An 18,474-nucleotide genomic window follows, 5' to 3' on the forward strand; every position below is an offset into this window, starting at 1 on the left:
AACTTTGGTTTAGCTTTCTGAAGCACCTGATTAACTTCCTAAGGCAATATGTGGCTCATGGGATGCTGCCCATCCATCAGCACCATGCTTTCCATCCAATCAGGGCTGAAACGTTTCCACGCTGGGCTTCACAGACAAAGCTGTTTGTCACAGCATCACTCACCCTTGGCCTGTTCTGCTCCTGCTGCCAGTGACACATCCTCTTCCACAAGCATCCGGCAAGTGTGTTTTTACATGGCACTTGTGGGTTTAATGAGCTGCCTTCTGGGAAGGCCAGGAGAGGATGGAGAGACTTCCCCAGGGAATGGGGCTGGTCTGATGGTGCATGGCAGGACCACCATAGAGCAGCATCTCCCTGGTGGGGCATAGGCAGACCTCCCTGCTCGTACCAGCCCTATGGGGCACCACCCAGACTGAGAACTGCTCCTTCATCCACAGGGATTCTCCCACTGAAGTGGGAGGAGTTCCACCAGAAAACTGGGATACCTCTGCCTTCCCTTCCAGGCTTCCCTCAGTACCAGACAAAACGCCTCAAGTGCTGTTATGAAGACAAACCACCCTTCAATTGCCACCTATTCTGAACAAGCCATTTCAAAACCTGGTGCGTGTGGCTTCGTTTTGCTGTTTTAAGTGAAGGTATTAGAGGTTTCCCTTCACAGAGATGCAGCTTTCTGCTTCCTGCTTGGTTCATTCCACATGGACACTGCTTAAAATTTTATTCTTTAATATCATTTCTTTCTGGTAATATATATTGGCAATCAAACACGGGCCCAGCTTGGTTATCCGACAAGTTAAAGATCCTACGGTGCTTCCCCCTCAATAGTCTCATGCACTGATGACTTGGAAGAGCGCATTCTCTGCAAAGCTGCAACCAGGCACTTGCTTTTTGCTCTCCCTGATAAATGTAAGCAATAAAAATATGTTCCATTCTGCAGCAGTGCCCATTAAAATGTAAACACAGCTCCAAGCTTTTGAGCAGGCTACAAAAATGCTTTATTCAATAGCCAAAGCTGAGGCTGCTTAAACCCGCGCGGGATGTAAATCCACCCGCTGGCGTGTGCCACTGCAGGTCAGTACTGTGGTTAAACAGGCATTAGAGCCATGAGCGCTGGCGATGGGCTCTTCCCACTTGGGTTCCTGACATCAGGAATCACTGCAGTGAGTGGATGGAGGCTCAATGGGTACTGGCTCCAATGAAGCCCTTGCTATAGATAGAAGGAAGTGTTCAAGTCCAATATAACAGTGAATTCCCTACCTTTGAGCTCAGAAATACATTTACAGCCTGCGTTCAGCAAGATGTTGATGAATTTAAATCCAAAATATCCCTCATGAATAATTCACTGGACATGTGCAAGTAAATTATAGCAACGTAAATATATATATGGGTATAAACAGATATGCATATATGCAAATCAAAACATTAAGGGCTCATGTTATCCATGAGGGAAAGTACCAGCCACGCACAAAAGTTTGCTTAATACCAGATCAAACATGTAAAACTATAGCTAAAGAAACAGCCTGTAGGTTGATCCAAGCATGGCCCACATGCATGTAAATCCTCACGTTGTTAGATACATACGTTTCCCCACTTTGAGTTCCACTCCCATTAAACTCAATGTGTCATCCTTGGCCTGACCTGTGTGCTAGCCCCCGGTAACCCATGGGAGCAGCTCAGCATCACCCCCTCAATCCACACTGAACTGTGTAATAACAATCACTGTGCCGAGCAAGCCAGGGCATCGAAATCCATGAAATCCTATAAACAACCAAAGAATATAAATGATAGACATAGGTGCTGAGTCCATCGATCATCCCGTTCTCCCTCACAGCAAGAAAGGTGGGATCACATTAAAAATAGAACAGACACCTGCAAATAGGCGGGTATTTATACAGAATATTGTGACAACTGTCATTTCACATTCGTCACAGGGATCCCACAGGACCTGTGCAAGGATTAAATGTTCCAGGTTTTGTTTACTGGCAAAATATAATAAAATCCAGCCTCCCCGATGCTTTCCTGGTGGGGATTGCTCCTTTCCCTAAAGTCATTCATAAAACAAGGATGCTCCTCCAAGATCCTCGCTAGAAAACACTTTATCAGGGCACCAGAGTATGGAGGGAGGGGGAGGTTTGATTCCTCACTTGGCTCCTCCGTGTTTCACAGCACAGTTTAATGATGCCAGGCTCAGCTGATCCCCACTGACCCGAAGGATATTCCATACCACAGGATATCATGCTCAGCATGTAAAGCTGGGGGAAGAAGGAGGAAGGGTGGGATGTTCCGAGTGATGGTGTTTGTCTTGATGGTGTAAGTCACCATTACCTGTGATGTCCTGGGGGTGCTGAGCACCTGCCCGACCATGGGAACTGAAGGAACTCCTTGTTTTGCTTTGCTTGTGCACAGCTTTTGCTTGATGTTCCAAAAGCCCACGAGTTTTCTCACTTCTCCCCTTTGATTCTCTCCCTCAGCCCACCCGAGGGCAGCGAGCGACACTTGGAACTTCCCTTAGGCATTACCCAGGACCTTCCCCAGCTCCGGAAGCAGAGAGTGGCTCCTGCCCACCCTCGGGGTCTGCTATTTCTGCCCATTGCACCCGACCCCCTCATCTCCATCCAGTGGATGGAAGCTATGGGAAGGAAACCACACCACGCTTCCAGCCCGACCCACGGGAGCCCATTGCAACTGAAGCTGCTGGAATGACAGAAACACGTTGCTCCCTACTTAGCCTAACTGACAGGCTGTAACTGTTGACTGAATACATGGGGAAGGTGCAAGGAAGCAGCCAGGCAGCCCACATCTTCCAGGCACGATCCATGGGGCAGAGCCTGATGGATGCACCGCAGTGGCTGGGGAAGCACCAACTCCTTTCACTGTCCCGTGTCTGGTTTACCCCTCAACCTGCACTCCCCACCAGGCTGTCACAGGGATGCTCCCTGTATTTTCCAGACTACACAGGGAATTGCCAACAGCTGAGCTGAGTGGCTGCTTCCCAGCCAAGCCCTGCTCTCTCTTATCCAGCATGGAAAACCACAGACCAGTGTGGAAAACTTGCACACCTTGAGACTTGCTGTGTTTAGTGAAAGAGCAAACTGCTGCTGGAATTCCTCCACCACAAACACGATGGTTATGTGCTTAACAGTTCAAATGGTGACCCCAAAGAAGCGAGGATGGGAAGAGGTCTGTACCCTCCTGAGAGTGCGCTTTTTGAACACATTCGTCCAGGGTTTTGGGGAGGAAAATCACAAAATCCAGAGCCAGAGCTACTTCTGTTTATGTGCAATAATAAACCCCCCTCACCCATACAGATGAGCTATTTCAAGGCCTTGCTTGTTACTCTGAGCCTTGTGCAATAAAAATAGGACTTTTGTGAAGGTCCTAGGAATTCTTTTGCTTGGTGAAAGGCATTTACATCTCTCAAAGCAAAATGCATCCTTGCTGGCAATGTAGCTCCTATCCAAAAACACACCATGCCCTACATTTCATCATCAGCGTGGTTAATCATTTATACAGCCCTGCAGACGCAGGCAGTACCCTGAAAAGGATGAAGGCCCGTTGCGTGCCCCACAGAACAGGCAGTGTAGTACAGGGAAGGCAAACAAGGGCAGAGGAAGAAAAGATATTTGGATCCAGCCTCAGATGAACAGGGTTTGGGAGGCAAGAGGTGATGGACAAGGGGATGGATCGCAAGGGGTAAGGGGAATTATAGAACCAAGCAGGAAATCAGGACAAGACCACATTAACCAGGGAAAACTCTACAAGCAGTAAAGGTGGAGAGGGCCCCAAAAGAGATGCAGGAAGAGGCGAGGTATCACCAAAGAAAAGGTGGCAGCATCAGGATGCAGGCAAGGACCAGGCATCAGTGGCTCAAGGGCAGCTGCTGGGAGGACAAGGTGGGAAGGCCATGCTGGTGCAAGGAACAGGGGAATGTCAGTGGTCTGCAGGAAAGAGCAACAGAAATGATGTTTAAAATCAACTCACGCACGCGAAGGGACAGGAGGGCTCAGATCAGAAATAATGCATGAGGAGCAACGTGGCACAGCAGGGAGGGAACCGACCCACGCGGCACCAGGAGCATTTCGGAACACAATTAACAGTCAGGTTCTGTGTCAGCCGCTTCTCCCGGCTCACTTTTGTGCCTCTCGCCCAGAGCACGGCTGAGGGCATGGCCTGCACTCATCTCCTGGCCGGCACTGAGGTCCCTGGCTGCACCGAGCAGGATGTGCATTGCTGCCAAAGCCAGTGTCAGCGGCCTTTGACACCGGAGTTTTCCCTCTTGTGTTGTCCCAGTGTTCAGGGCATCTCAGCTTGTTTGTACCAACAAACTCGAGTGGCTCCCGGTCATCTGGGCTGGGAAATGGCTCAGTGATGGGATAGGATGGGATGTATGCTCTGCCCCAGCCCCTTCTATCTGCATATCCTGATGGCTTCATCATCATTCTGCCTCTTGCATGCAGACCCACCAGCCTGACCTTTGGCTTCTTCAGCCCCACCGATTCTACCCCAGGCACACATTTGTCATCCCTTCCAGATTTCCCATTAGGATGTTTCCACAACCTCCTGTTATTAAGCTGTATCTGGTACACTGTCTCCAGCTTGGTATTCTTGCCAACAGCTGGGTTACCGAGATGGGATGGAGCCAGCCCAGCGATAACCAAAGCATTAGAACAGTACAAGCAACAGCCCCTCGAAGCATCATTCCTCAGCATGCAGCAGATTCTCCATCTCCTCCTATCTTTGAATCATGACCAATGTCTATTTGAAAGATTAAGGCTCAATGAGACATCAGGACTGAATTCAGGCATCAGGAGGTGGAAGTTTCCAACATGTGCTGTGCAGATCAGATGATCACAGTCGTTCCTCTTGACCTTGCAATCTATATTTTAATTCATGTACCCTCGTGGATACAGGGTATCAAGAAACCTTACAGCTATCACAACAATCTCCTGCTTGGGGTTCTTCCTCCTAAAATGGACTTTCAACAATCGTTACGCATTTGGCTTTGATTTTGATAATCTAACGTTAAAATCATGAATTATCCCCAGTCCACTTCCGATTTTGTTGGTTTAATCAGGAGCTGAGCAATTTCAAAGGTGTTTTTACAATTCAAATTCTGGGTGGTTGCACACTGAGCAGATCCTCTGATACCCGAACAGTCCTGCAATGACAACCTCACAGCTTCAATCTGGCTGGTACTGAAGGCAATCCAGTTGATCTTATGGATATTTACGATACAAGCCTTTTTCTCTCCCCCCTTTTCACACAAATACACATTTATGAAAATGATATAATGAACTTTATGATCTGCTTAGGGCAACAACTGGCTGATATTTATGAGTTGTTAAAGGAAAAGAAACGAACCCTAAAATTATTAAACCCTGATTACTTTATTTAACACTCTGTTGGGGTTTTCCTCCAACACTGCTCACCGCACAGCTCGCATAGGCTATATATATACATACATATAGAAAGAGCTATTTTTGTGGGTAAAAGTCAACAGCAAGTCAATAAGTTTTGGCAGATAGCCTTCACTGTTCTGCTAGCACAAGCACATCCAACTGCTGATGAACATTAATGTTTCCCTGATATTGTTTTCTGCTATAAAATGGAAGATCTAATCTCTGCTGAAGGTCACTCCGCACCGAGGGCTGCAATCAGTGACAGTGCTCACAAGCCCGACTGAAAGCTGTAACACTGTGCAACATCCCCCGATGTATCTGTTGATGCATCCTCTGCCCAGGAGCTTGCAGAGCTGGGAGCTCTGCTCTGCACCGCTGCTTGTGCATGAGAAACAATCGATCCACGCATCAAAGCAGCCCTGCCGATGCAGCCGCTTTAACCCCGCATGTGCTTTATGATGAAGGTAAAGTCCTGCCTGCTGCCACCACATCCCACACCTCTGGCAGAGACACCTGAACAACAACTGGTGAAAAGCTTTCTTTTGAAACCAGACTGAACGCAGTACAGATTAAACCGAATAACAGCATAATTAAAACCCTGACTTCTGGCGATGCCTTGGAGTCAGGCAATTATGAGGCACTTTTAATGAGTAATTTAGGTAATTGGGGAAGTCAAACATACAACATGCACAGAGCAGCATCCGAGTTCCTGCTCCGTGGCACTCTGCTCACTGGCCCTGGCATCGTGATGCTTTACTGCCCTGCGGGTCGCAGCTATGGCGGGTTTTGCACAGGACCTTCAGCTGCAACTCGTGTTCAAGCGTGTTTAACACTGACACGTGTCAAATATGTTGGGAATTGCTGCTGGAATTCAATGCGTGCTGTATCTCATCCAGGATATGCAATTTACTGCCTATATTCTAAGTAAAGTAAGTTTATGGCTTTGTGCCATGATAAATAACAGTTTATAGCTTAATGGAATTAATATTTACTTGGAAAGCTATGCAGACTATTCAAATAAAGTTGCTATATATAGAATCATCTCAACTGCTTCTGGATTTAAAAATGCTGTGAATTGACAAGACGACACAGAGATATTGAATTCCAGTGCCCTCCAGCCATTAATAAACCTTCAGGGTTTGGATTTGTAATCAAAACCCTTTCATACACTTTATGCAATCGCTGTAGCTCAGGAGGTGCCAGCTCACAGTGCAATGAGCTGGGCACTGAAGGGCCTCTGGGGTTTCGGCATCCCTAAGGATGGAGATGGGGCAGGATTGTGGTTGGAACCACAAGGCTTGGAGTGAGGGCAGGAACCTGAACAGATTCCCAAGGAAGTTCCTGATGTAACACACAAAAATTGATCCTGCTTTTGGGTTTTTCATTATCCCAACAAGGGGGGATTAGAAAGACACTGAGGTCTAAACATGCCTCTTGAAATGAAAGTACAAGGGAAAAGAAATGGACCATTTTCAGACTATGCTCCTCAGCTATTTCAAGTGAACACAACCACTGACAATGCTCAAAACTGATTTTTATCCACCACATCCCTTCTCACCAAGCTTCTACCAAAAGCACTGTGTAATGCAGTGCTGCCAGGCAGCCACGACTCACGGGGATGTGCCAATGCCAGCACTCAGACTTGCCATCTGGAGATCCAAATCATGATTTATTAACTTATGGGTCTGAATCTGTAACCTGGTCAAACCCAGTCCCATTACACACGGTCTGGGTTACTGGACCTTATTGTAAGAGCTCACCAAAACACTAAACCAAGTGCAGGTTTGCAAAGCTTTGCATTTCCAGATGAACACTGAGTCCTCCCTGGTGCTGAGGAGCCGCATCTGGAACTGCTGCACCCCAGAGAGCCCGGCAGCAGGGCTGGAAAAGCCGAGGGGAGCAGGACGGAGGGATGCTCCTATGGGAAGGGATGGCTGAGAGCATCGCCATGGCCCAGCGTCCGACAGCGCCGCACGCTCCAGTGCTGTTAATCCCCAGCAGCCACGCGATGGCAGCAGGAATATGGGAACACCGAATGGAGGAATACATTAGCATACAATTATAATGAAAAGAGATTCTGTGAAGATGAGGCGGCTGCCAAACGCAACCCAACAGCCGTGACATCCCCGAGACAAGCACAGAATACAGAGACGGGCTTTCCCCCTCTGAAACACAGTAATTTACACTTGCTCTGCTATTTTAATTGCCAGCAGGGTCACTTGTGCTTTCTTGTAGCACTGAGACAAGACAGCTCTCACTCCTCACAGTGTTCGTCTGACCTACAGCAGACAGGGCACGGTTCAGAGAACAGCGCCTGTTTCAGACTCATTCCTGGGGTCTGGAAAACTGACTTATCTCAGCTTTGGCTATGAGCTTACTGCCTGCGCCATGGAAAATGGCAAAGACCGAGTTCACCCAAGCCAGTAACATCAGTTTCTTCATTCTAACCAAGCACTGGTTTGCTCAAGCTGCACCACACTTCCAAACCCAGTATATCCAGTGGCTGGAGAACAGCAACAATCTTGTGCCCGTCAGCTCCATCCCATTGTGCTTCCCTTCCACTCCTGACAAGAGGGTGGCACTGCCATTAACGCTTTTCATTTTCAAAGAGCTGTACAAACACTGGGGTTGATTAATTCCAATCTCTTGCCTATAAAAAGAGTAAATAATATCCTACAAAGTGGCCATTAAAATGCACACATGTGCAGGACGGAGCCTGAAATCCTGTTTTCCCAGCTCTTGTGTCTGTGCTGCCTTTGGGGACAACACCAGGTTTTGATTAGGAACGCCACTGCCTTCAAACCCTTGACACGACTGCTCCCACAGCCTTCCCCATACACCTCGGTGAGCAGCACCCATCACTTCCAACAGGAACTCAGGACATTAACGTGTTTACCGCAGCTCTGCTGCACACAAACTTAGCAGCAATCCAGCAAACGAGACCTGCTTTCCCTTCCAACCCCCGGGAAAGAAAGAGAGGAAGAAAGACAGACAGACATACAAACACATTAAAACCTGGGTGCGGAACGCAGGCACGGAGGCTCCTCGCTTCCAGTGGAAGCCCTTATCTCCGTCACAGCCCACAATGCAATTACAAGATTACAAGGCACATGCTGCTTCAGCATCTGGATCCTCCGTGCAATCACAGCGATCCCCACAGGAAGAGGAAACCTCTTCATCTTGTGAGGAAAGGCAATGGTTTTACCTCACCCTCACCGTGCTGCATCCCACTGGAAACGCCCCGGGAGCCCTGGGATGAGCGACCTGTGGTTAAAGGCTTCAGTCTTGGAGTCAGCCCTTCTCTGTGCATGCACAAGGGTAAGAACATAGTCAGAAGAGTAGATGCAGCCCATTGCCTCCGTCCAAAAGGTATCCATGCTTATTCTGCTTTGCTGGAAACTCATCTAAATTGCAAACACTGGGATCAAGTTTGGGGGATAAACCTCCACTCCCACCTCCACTCCAGCATGTTCAACCGAGACCCCAGTGCCAGCAATCCAATCTCCATCTATTTTATGTTCAAAATATTCCACTTCTGGCCACCAATCTGTACATCTCCGATTGGATTTTGTTTTCATAAATGGATTTTCCCACAGAGCTGGCAGAAAATATATTTCATTTTGGATTTCTCTAAACCGAAATAGTCAATATAAATGTCAATGCGTATTTGCCCCGAGCAGCCTTTGCAGTGACACAAACCTCTTGTTTTAGAGGGGGGACAGGGGTGTCTGTGAGCTGCTTCTGTGTCTGCACACTTGTTCTAATGTAGATTATTTACCCATCCTTACTAAAGAAAACAAGTCTATATATGTTACATTTGGGTTGGTTTGGTTTGGGAAGTGGTACAGACAGAAGCACGCAGAAGACAAATCAAGAGGAAGATGGAGAAACTGGAACAGCCTCCATCCCAAGGCACAGAGCCTAATGCAGGAGCTGATGCTTTTCACCCTATTTCTTTAGACCCCTTCAGCCTCCTGATTCCTCCTCATCCAAATGTGCAAACTCCCATCATCACAGAACCACAGGTTGGTTTGGGTTGGCAGGGACCTTAAAGATCATCCAGTTCCAACCCCCTGCCATGGGCTGGGACACCTTCCACTAGAGCAGGGCACCAGTTCCTCATCTGTGGTGCAGTTGCAGCATCAATTACTCCCAACAATTTCAATCCATCCAGACGCTAATGTCGTTAGTCCACAGAGATCCTTTTGGAATAATTTACGTTGAAGCTGCCTTTACATGCTAAATGAGAAATGCTCGGGCTTTACTGAATGGGATTTGAATTACAATCCTACCACATGTGGCTCAGCTTTATTCACGCTATTTATTAAACAGGGAAAAAATAAGTGATGCAGCCAATTACAAAGCCATTACCTGAACCACTACTGCAAACCTGCTGCCTTGTGCTGAAGGGATGGTGACCTTCCCTCGTGCAGAGCTTGCCCATGGGCCACTTGCCCATCACCCATAAAGGGGTCTGGACCCCCACATACACTCAAATGAATCCCCTACTCCTGCCATTTCTGGCTGGCTTTGAGGGCTCCTCACCTGATGCTACATCACATCCTCAGTATCCATCATTGAGCTCCCATTTCTCAGCCTTTCTGCTATTTTCACCAGCCTCTTACCAGAGGTATCATGCACTACAACAGGGTGCAGCCATTTGGTATCTTACAGCAGTGGCCCTGATCGCAGCTGAATCTTCATTCTGAGACACCCAGATACGAAGACAGCTTTTACTGCTGAAGTTGCACACTGTAAAAGAAGCTACGACAATTAAAGGATTAGGTACGTTACAGGTCTGCTAAGAATAAAACTTCCTCAATATGTGTAGGACGTTAGGAAAAGATGCCAAAGCCCACGACCATTTGCTGTGAATTTATGTTACTGCAAGTGAATACATTAGGATCCTGATATAGAAAAGGAATTATTGATATGTATGTTCCCTTCAAGAGGAGACTCTCAGGAGACCCATTCCAGATTTAATGATAATCCATATTCCCCTTCAGGAACGGTAAACCATCCCTCTGATTTCCGAGGACTACCAGAGACGTATGAATCACTGAGATGCAGTCACAACCCTACGCTCTGGATGCTGCAAACACCACCTAAAATAGGTGAGAGGATAAAATCCAGCTCCAGCTGATGAGGAGCCAGCACCTTCCACATTTCTGTATGAGCCCACTGTAGAGATGGACATGCCATGGGCAAGTGGGGAGATGCTGTTGGACTCTGTGCCCTCTAATGAGTTATGGGAGATTAAGGGAGAGGCTGGTTAGAAATGGCAAATAGTCAAATAGTCAGAGAGATGCGAGGAAAATACTGTTAACCAATGATGAGAAAGAATAGATTCATCTAAGACCTGTCACTCCTCGAGCAGTTTTTCTCCTTCACTTTCAGGGCTGCGTTTATGTATGCACACGTGTGTGTCATATTTGCAGGAAGCCTTCCACATTAAACTCTCATTTCTCCTCCAAAGCCATTTCTCTGGCATGCATTAAGCAGCAGCCCGAGTGAACGCTGCAGCCCTAATTAGTTTGCAAACTACACAGCTCACCTCTGAGGGCGAGCAAAGCCCGTGTAAATTAGAGGGAATTGGATCAGAGCATCCCAGGAACAGCTCTCCAGATCAGTGCTGCTGGAGCGTGCCACCTCAGAAGCTGCTGTCACCTTCCAGTAATAACTTACAAGTAAACCTCACTGACAATAGCAGGGAATTGAGAGATACAGAAACACTTTGCAGCTCAATATTCCATGATGGGTTATTTTTCACAACACAGAGAAGCCCATTTGGTCGTCTACTAAAAGGAAAAGTCCCTGTTTGTCATGCGTCTCCCCACCTCATGTGCTCCAAGGGTGAATTCACTGTTACAGCCATGCAGCCAAGGCTGGTCCATGGGGTCTGCAGACCCCGATGCTGCAGAACCCTCCTGCCTGCTCTGATGGGGATGTCCCAGGGTTTACTCAGTAACTGAATAATCTAAAATTTTCCTTCCTGTCCTTGTGGACTAATCTGTGATAGTGTTAAGGGACTGTTAGGATATTAATTAAATACAAGTCCTGCATACAAAATTGATACTCTGCATCTCCATCTCCACAGGGAAGTTTCTCTCATAATAAGACTTAAATCAAGTTTTCCTTTTCTTTTTTTTTCCTAAGGAATTTATAAAGATGCTCATATTGCACTGAGGTAACATACATCTGCATATGGGAGAACAAGCCATGTCAAATATGTGAGCCCTGGCTCATTCCTCTTGTCCCCTGATCTCTCCCATCTGAAATTAGTGGTGTCAGACTAAATCAAGGCTGATGGATGAGCTGGGGCTGCTGGTGCTGGTCACTGCTCCACTGGCAGAGCCAGTCCCATTCACACTCGGTGCTGGAATGGGAGCATCCCTGTGCTGCAGCTGCTAAAGCTGATGGATTTCTCTGGAGCACCAGGCTCCTGGCAGTCCTTCTGCAGTCACATCATGGGTAGTGGTGCTCAAGCTGAGAGAGGACCCAGGTTTGGGAGAACCCTTGTCCCCAACTGTTGTTCAGCACTGGGGTTGGAGAGACAGGAAGATCCTCAATTTAGGATAAAGAGCAACAGAATCAGCCCTGACCTTCCCAACCACAGACGACAAGAGGGAAATTCACTATAAAAGTAAGACCTCACTTCACTTTTAGCTGCCATTAACTATGAACCCATTCAGAGGCACATGGAAAGGTTCACCCAACAAGATCAGCTGAGCCAACCGGCTGCCGCCGGGGCAGCACCATCCCAAATGACGTTAAAGCCATTCCAACATCCCCATCACTATTATTTATTAGTTAAAAGTTTTAATTATGTGACTTGATGAGGAACACATCACCAGGGATCCTAATTAATTGGGATTTTTAAAAGGATCACGGACTGGAGATTTTGAATGGATTCCACAAAGAATTGCACAGAGGTATATTAAGGGAAAGGCCAAATTAACTTCTCCTTCCTGGTTTATCCAGCATTTTCTAACAGGATTGTGCATCAGATTAACCAAGTAATATCCAAACCCCTCATGCACAGGGATGCTAACCAAGACAACAGCTTGAGGATTTTAGGCAGTTATCATTTAATGTCCGCTTTGTTAATTAGTTTATTCCTCTTAATCCTCACTTAAATGACTGTATTCCTATTCAAATTAGTTTATTCCTTATTTATGTCCTAAATTTGCTTTAGCTGCATTGTCCATGCTCATTTAATTCTTCAACACAGTACTGCTAAACACCAATATCTCCAAGCATCTGGTGGAAACTTTTTGTTCCAAAATGGGTGTTCTTCCTGACCCAAAACTGGGGAAGATGCAGCAATATCCCACTGATGATGCTCGGGAAGTGTTTGATTGTTGAACCTGCAAGCACAAGTCCCTCTTCAGAACTGGCTGGTCAGTAGCTTCATGGGCCAACAACGTGTTTCTCCTCCTTGCCTGTGAGCTGCAGCTTCCAAAGCTGTTTGGATGCTGTCGATGCTCTTGGCTCTCGGCTCTGCAAGTATTTTTCCATCAGTGCCACAATGATACCTATTTATCTTCTGGCTGCAGGAGCGGCGGAGATGACCTGGCAGTGCCACAAGGCAGACAGTTATTTCATGCCCTGTTAAACCCTAATGTGGCTAACTACACTATCACTCCAGCTCTGAAAAAAGCCTTTTTCTATTATTTTAAATCTGATCTGTTGCCTGTGTGTCCAAGTAAAGAACATCGCTTCCTATTAGGATGATATCAGAAAGATAACCCCATGAGGCTATCTGTGAAGTAGCACGGTACTGATCGAGTCACTCGTGTAGAAGGTCACAAATACATAATTCTGCCTGAGTAAGAGCTCCACTGCTTTCCCTCCAGCCTTTGGGAAACAAGGGCAGGCTTGCAGGCACACTCAGCACAAGAGTACGGACCCAATGCCTTCAGACCCAGGTTTATGCAGGAGGTACATATTAGACCCAAATCTCTACTTGCCTGTCCCTGCTGGTTTCTCTTCTGCTGCCTTTGCACACCTCAGGTATGACAACCTGAATCACTGGTTCCTTTGTATGCTCTGATACCCAAGGAAAATAAACCCATCAATGTCTTTTCAGCATGCAGATGATCTATCCAGGTTTTGATAACCCTTAGTGGCAGTTAACACACAGATCCACACAGGAGCTGTGTTCCTCCACTGAAAACTGCCCTTCGCTGTTCAGTGCTGGCTCAGGAGCTGGGTTAGTGCTGCAAGACTGTCAGCTCCAGAGCTGGCTGCATCCCACATCCACCAAAGCCAGGAGGCTCAGAGCGGGCTCTGTTTGGCTTCTCAGAGGGAAGATTGAGGGAGGACTTGATGAGAGGGTGTAAGTACCTCCTCAGAGATAAAACACCAGGGACTAGAGGGCTCTTAAGCTGAAGAAAAACGCAAGAATGAATGGCCAAACACGGGTACATCACAGAGCAAGTACCTGGACACTTATTTTCTTAAGTGGCGAATGCGATCAGCCAGAGGAGGAAACCCTGAGCGCTGTGCAGAGGCTCTCCAGCCCCAGTATCTTCAACTGCAGATTGCTTACCTTCCCCAAGACACACTTCAATAACACAGAAATTACTGGGCTCAGCGCAGGGCTATTTGAGCTCAAAGTGATGGCCACACGCATGGGCAGGCACTAGATCTAGGGGCTGATGGCTCCAGCTTTGACAAAACAGGCCAGAAAGTCTTTATCTTATCACGTGCAGTGGCCAGTGGTCACTAACAACCCCCTCCAGTTCAGTCCTGCAGTGCAGGCTTTGGTATTCTGCATCATTAAGGTTCACAGGAGTTAATGAAATCACGCTCTGCAAACCCGAAACAAAACAATGCACAATTCCTATTCTGCTGCCTTCTTCTGGGTTTGGGGTTTTTTTTTGTGCTTGTCATAATAAAACATTGTTATTGGATGTAAAAATTATGGAACAAAGTTATGCCTCTCTGGTGTAATATAATGCAATCCATTTAATACTATTTTAAACCCCAAAACCTCATTAAAGCAGACAGAACGTAAGAATGACAAATTGCCCAGGAGGAAGTTGGAGCCTGAGGTGGATTCCAGGCACTTGGCCGCTTCCCATTCCCGGTGATGCTGCACAGGCATCGAACCCCAGTGCGGTACCCATCACCATAAGGGTTAATGCAATGCAAACCATCTGCCAAGACAAGCCAGGGGTGAGGCTGGAAAGCTCAGCTTAGCCCTAAGTCCAGCCTGAAGGCTGCTGGATGCACCTCGAGATCCAGGTTAAGCTTTGCCTGTGACTGAACACCACTGTTCTATGCTATGCTCTGTGCTACGACCATGTACCCGTGTGCTGCCTCCTGTCCATGGTGGTGCTGTGGCTATCAACACAGCTTATACAAGTGTCTACCCTCATGGCTTCACTATTAGCTTGCTGAAACCAGAGTATGTTTTGATGACACAGCCACCATTACACATTTTAAAACCCTGTTATCATTCTGACCCCGGATTCAGTATCAAATGCAGGAATGCAGTCCTACTGCCTTAGTAACTAAGCGAGGCAAAGCTCTGCAGTTGGGCTTCTATCAGAAAATGTAGTTCCCATTGAATAAAATATTGAAGAAGTTAAGTAAATGTGCTTCTTATCCGCATCGGTGCAGACCTTTAACACCAGAAGTGATCAGAGCACTCAAACAGCTCTTTCCTCACACAGAAGGAGTTTAAGGAAGAACGATAGTGTCAAACAGGACATTTTAGAACAAAAAGGCTCATTCCAAAACCCCTGTCAGGTGAATCACCCATCCGAATCCCTCTGAATGAATACACACCATGGGGAGAGCAACAGCCTCCTTCCAAACAGTTCTTGAACCAGAGTCTGATTCTGGTATGAATTCAACATCAATTCAACTTCTGCACAGTGTAGGGCCAACACTTCACAACCATAAGGAAAACCATGGCAATCACTACCAAAAACTAACTGTGAAAATCTATACATAGTTTACACAGTATAAAACATGAATAATAATAAAGCATCTTAGCAACACACACCCCCCCCAAAATGTTTGGTCACCCAAAGTACCTGCTACAGCCAGCACATGTTCTGCCAGAAGCTGCTTGGGGTGAAGACACCTCCATGTCTGTCTTCCATGCTGCAGCTGCACAACCTCATGACGCCCAGAGAGCAGCAACACACTCAAGTGTGAAGCCATCTTCAGGTTCTGACCAAAGCAGTAACAAGGGACATGTGTGGAAGCTGGAATTCAGCGCATTCCTGAACGTGTGGATAGCCCCATCGTGTCGTGTTTTGGGCAGCCCAACCCAGCCACCACCCAAACCATCCCCAGCTGGTTTCCTACCTCCACTCCTTGGACTTTCAGCTTCATGTGATCCTCTCTGGTGGTTTTCCCATCTTTCCTTTTTTTCCAGCAATACCCATCTTTCCTGTATTTCACCTTCTTCCTATTGTACAGGATCATAGAACCATTCTGCGGTCTGAAAACAAGAAACAGGTTTGGATTACTTAAAGAAAACAAACACCCTAAGAGAGTTCATGAAGCAAAGTGCTAGAGGCCAGTGGAAGTCTCCAGGGAAAAGCAATAGCCTGTATTTGGTGCGATAGAAACATTCACTTTTTGCTGCTGGGATAACGGATGCTTTGCAATCTGCAAGATTTCACTTGAGAACCTTGTAGCTAATGAAGGAAGTGTGCCAGGTTTCAAGAAAAGAGGGAATCTTGTCAAGAGCAAGCCAGCATTTTCACAGGATTTATTGTGATCGGGCTCAGCTAAATGCTGAAAAGCAGAAGGGAAGTTAAGGAAGAAAGGGTTGTTGTTAATTTTGCATAGGCAATTTCTCTCCCTCCAGCCAATTCCTGGGATAACAAAGGAAGGGCAATAGCATTTCAAATCTATTTGCAAGGAGACAAGAAAGGGGTTGCTGCTGTAACAAAAAAAGGCAGCAAACTACAGCAAAGGAACCGGGAGGAGGAGAATGGCGCAAACCCTAGGATGTGACCCCCCAGCAGCAGGGGAGACACGTACTTTGCCTTGCTCATGTACAATAATTCACTCTATTTATCCAGTTCAGGCTGGGAACACCAAAAGGCAAATCACAACAACAAAGCACAATCACTGCTGCTGCCCCATCCACACGGCACCCCAAAATCCCCATGAGCCTGGGTGTGACAGTGGGGACCTGCCCTTGCCCAGGCACATCACTTGTCCCCTCCAAATGATGCTCAGGAGCCCCAGGCAAGGGCAGCTCTTGGCACCAGCAGTGCAGTTATTGCTGGTCCCACTGTGTGGAGCTTGCAGGATGGTGCACTGCTTACAGACCCAAGTAGGCAGCAACCTTACAATGCTGAATTTCCTTTTTTATGAGCCTGTGGCATTTAAAAGCTGCCTGATCTCTATTTAGGTTCCTTGCATGTGGCCTGGGGGAAGGATGGGAAAGGACAAGAAGAGTAATTGCAAAGCAGAAAGCCTTTTGTCTTAAGTATTGATGAGAGTTGTGATGCTTCCCTGCCTCTCCCCTGTTATTTACCACGGCAGCTCTCACAAACAGCCACAACAGCATAAGGGCTATTTTTGCCCGAATTGTTCCTGCTACAGCCAGGAAGAGGATGCTAAATTCCATTTTCAGACTAATTGTTAAAGTGAACAAGCACACTGGTGGGAGCTGCTCCTGCCTGGGGCTGCCCAGGCTCTGAGGATGCTCACCTCCAGCTCCGGACCCATCCCAGCCACTCTCATAGGAACTAACACAAAACAAGTTAAGATCAGGACATTTTGGTCAACTGATGCTTTGTATCTGCCTCTCCATTGTGCTCATCAAGTCCCCTTGGCCTGAACGACCGAGCTCTTCCCTTAATCTCGTTACTGCAGTATTAATAAGGCAGTTCAGTGCAACTGGCTCCTTCTGAATTGTCCCAGCAAGATTTGGTAAATGTCAGATGTATCATTTAATGAAAGCTATGATTTACAGCCTGGGGAGCCTGGCTTGCCAAAAGGGAATTGCAAATACTGCAAAGCCAAAAGCAACTCTTTTTTTTCCAGGACAATGGAATAAGACCAGCCAGAACCCTTCCCTGAGAAGGTCCATGGCTCTAAAATTCACCTTTTATCTTACCACTTATGCTGGAGCATAAGCTTACGGTCGGGATTATGGTGGGTTTTATCCTGCGTGACTGTTAGCTTGGTTTTCTCTGGCTGCAAAGTTACCACAGGGTCAGGAGACAGCAAGAAGAGGTTACCTCCCATCTTCTGAGTCTATGCATGGCCATAACGAGAAATCAACTTCCACTCCCCCAAAGGAGCAACCAACTGATGCAGAAAACTGGCTGGAGTCTTGAAGGAAACCCTTAAAGGCTGACAGAGCCCTGTAGGAAATCAGTGCACTGGATCTCTGCCCTTGTTTCCCAAGGAACACAAAGAGGATGAAGTCCTTGAAAATGCCTTCATCCTGAGAGCTGTAACTCCTCCAACGGGAGTAAAACAAGCCAGTGACAAGCATGAGGACACCCTGACTGGAAACCAAAGCCACGTAAGAGCTCACAGAGCACCACATTTGCATCCCGGAGCACAGCAGGACCAACTGATGGTGTCACGGTCCAGCACGCTGCCATCACTCCCACCTGCATCCCAGCTAATCCTGACACTACAGCAGGAGTCCTGGTTAACCACACCTCCTATGAGAGGACAGTGATCGCTGCCCTGCTGAGCGTGGCTGGAGAAGCTTCCCATGAACTGAACAGAGATGTTCAGACTCCAGCATGGGTCCTCTGCTGAGGACACAGCAATGTGTCACCTCGCAGGGAGAGGCCACTGCTGGTAAAATCCCCCCTGTCCTCACTTAGCATTGAGATGATGAGCATGGCAACCAAAGGAAACCCAGACTACATCTGAAATTCACCTCATCTTTAAACTCTGCAGAGATGAAATAAAGACTTCAGGAGCCGCCTTATCCATGTAGGAAGAGGTATAAATCACACGGAAACATAAATAGAATGGATTTTTTTGTCTCTAGAATTGAATGTCATTTGCATTTAAGATGAAAGTTCATTTATTTTGTGTCTACAATATTTAAGAAGTTAAAGTCTAAAATAACAGACT

At 47.0% G+C, this 18,474-nt stretch overlaps 1 protein-coding gene across 13 annotated transcripts in view; it reads right to left on the reverse strand.

Annotated features, from left to right (window-relative positions):
- CAMTA1 (calmodulin binding transcription activator 1) overlaps positions 1–18,474 on the reverse strand; it is a 286,114-nt gene that overhangs the window by 143,518 nt on the left and 124,122 nt on the right. For all 13 annotated transcript variants that reach the window (XM_061351579.1, XM_061351580.1, XM_061351587.1 and 10 more), the window contains one exon: positions 15,721–15,856. In XM_061351579.1, the coding sequence (XP_061207563.1) occupies positions 15,721–15,856 (136 nt within the window). The remainder of the gene's footprint in view (positions 1–15,720; positions 15,857–18,474) is intronic.

Source organism: Neopsephotus bourkii, unplaced genomic scaffold (genome assembly GCF_033783945.1).
Source record: "Neopsephotus bourkii isolate Nb327-2 ecotype Australia unplaced genomic scaffold, CSIRO-AGI_Nbou_v1 NB_593, whole genome shotgun sequence".
Taxonomy (NCBI): domain Eukaryota; kingdom Metazoa; phylum Chordata; class Aves; order Psittaciformes; family Psittacidae; genus Neopsephotus; species Neopsephotus bourkii.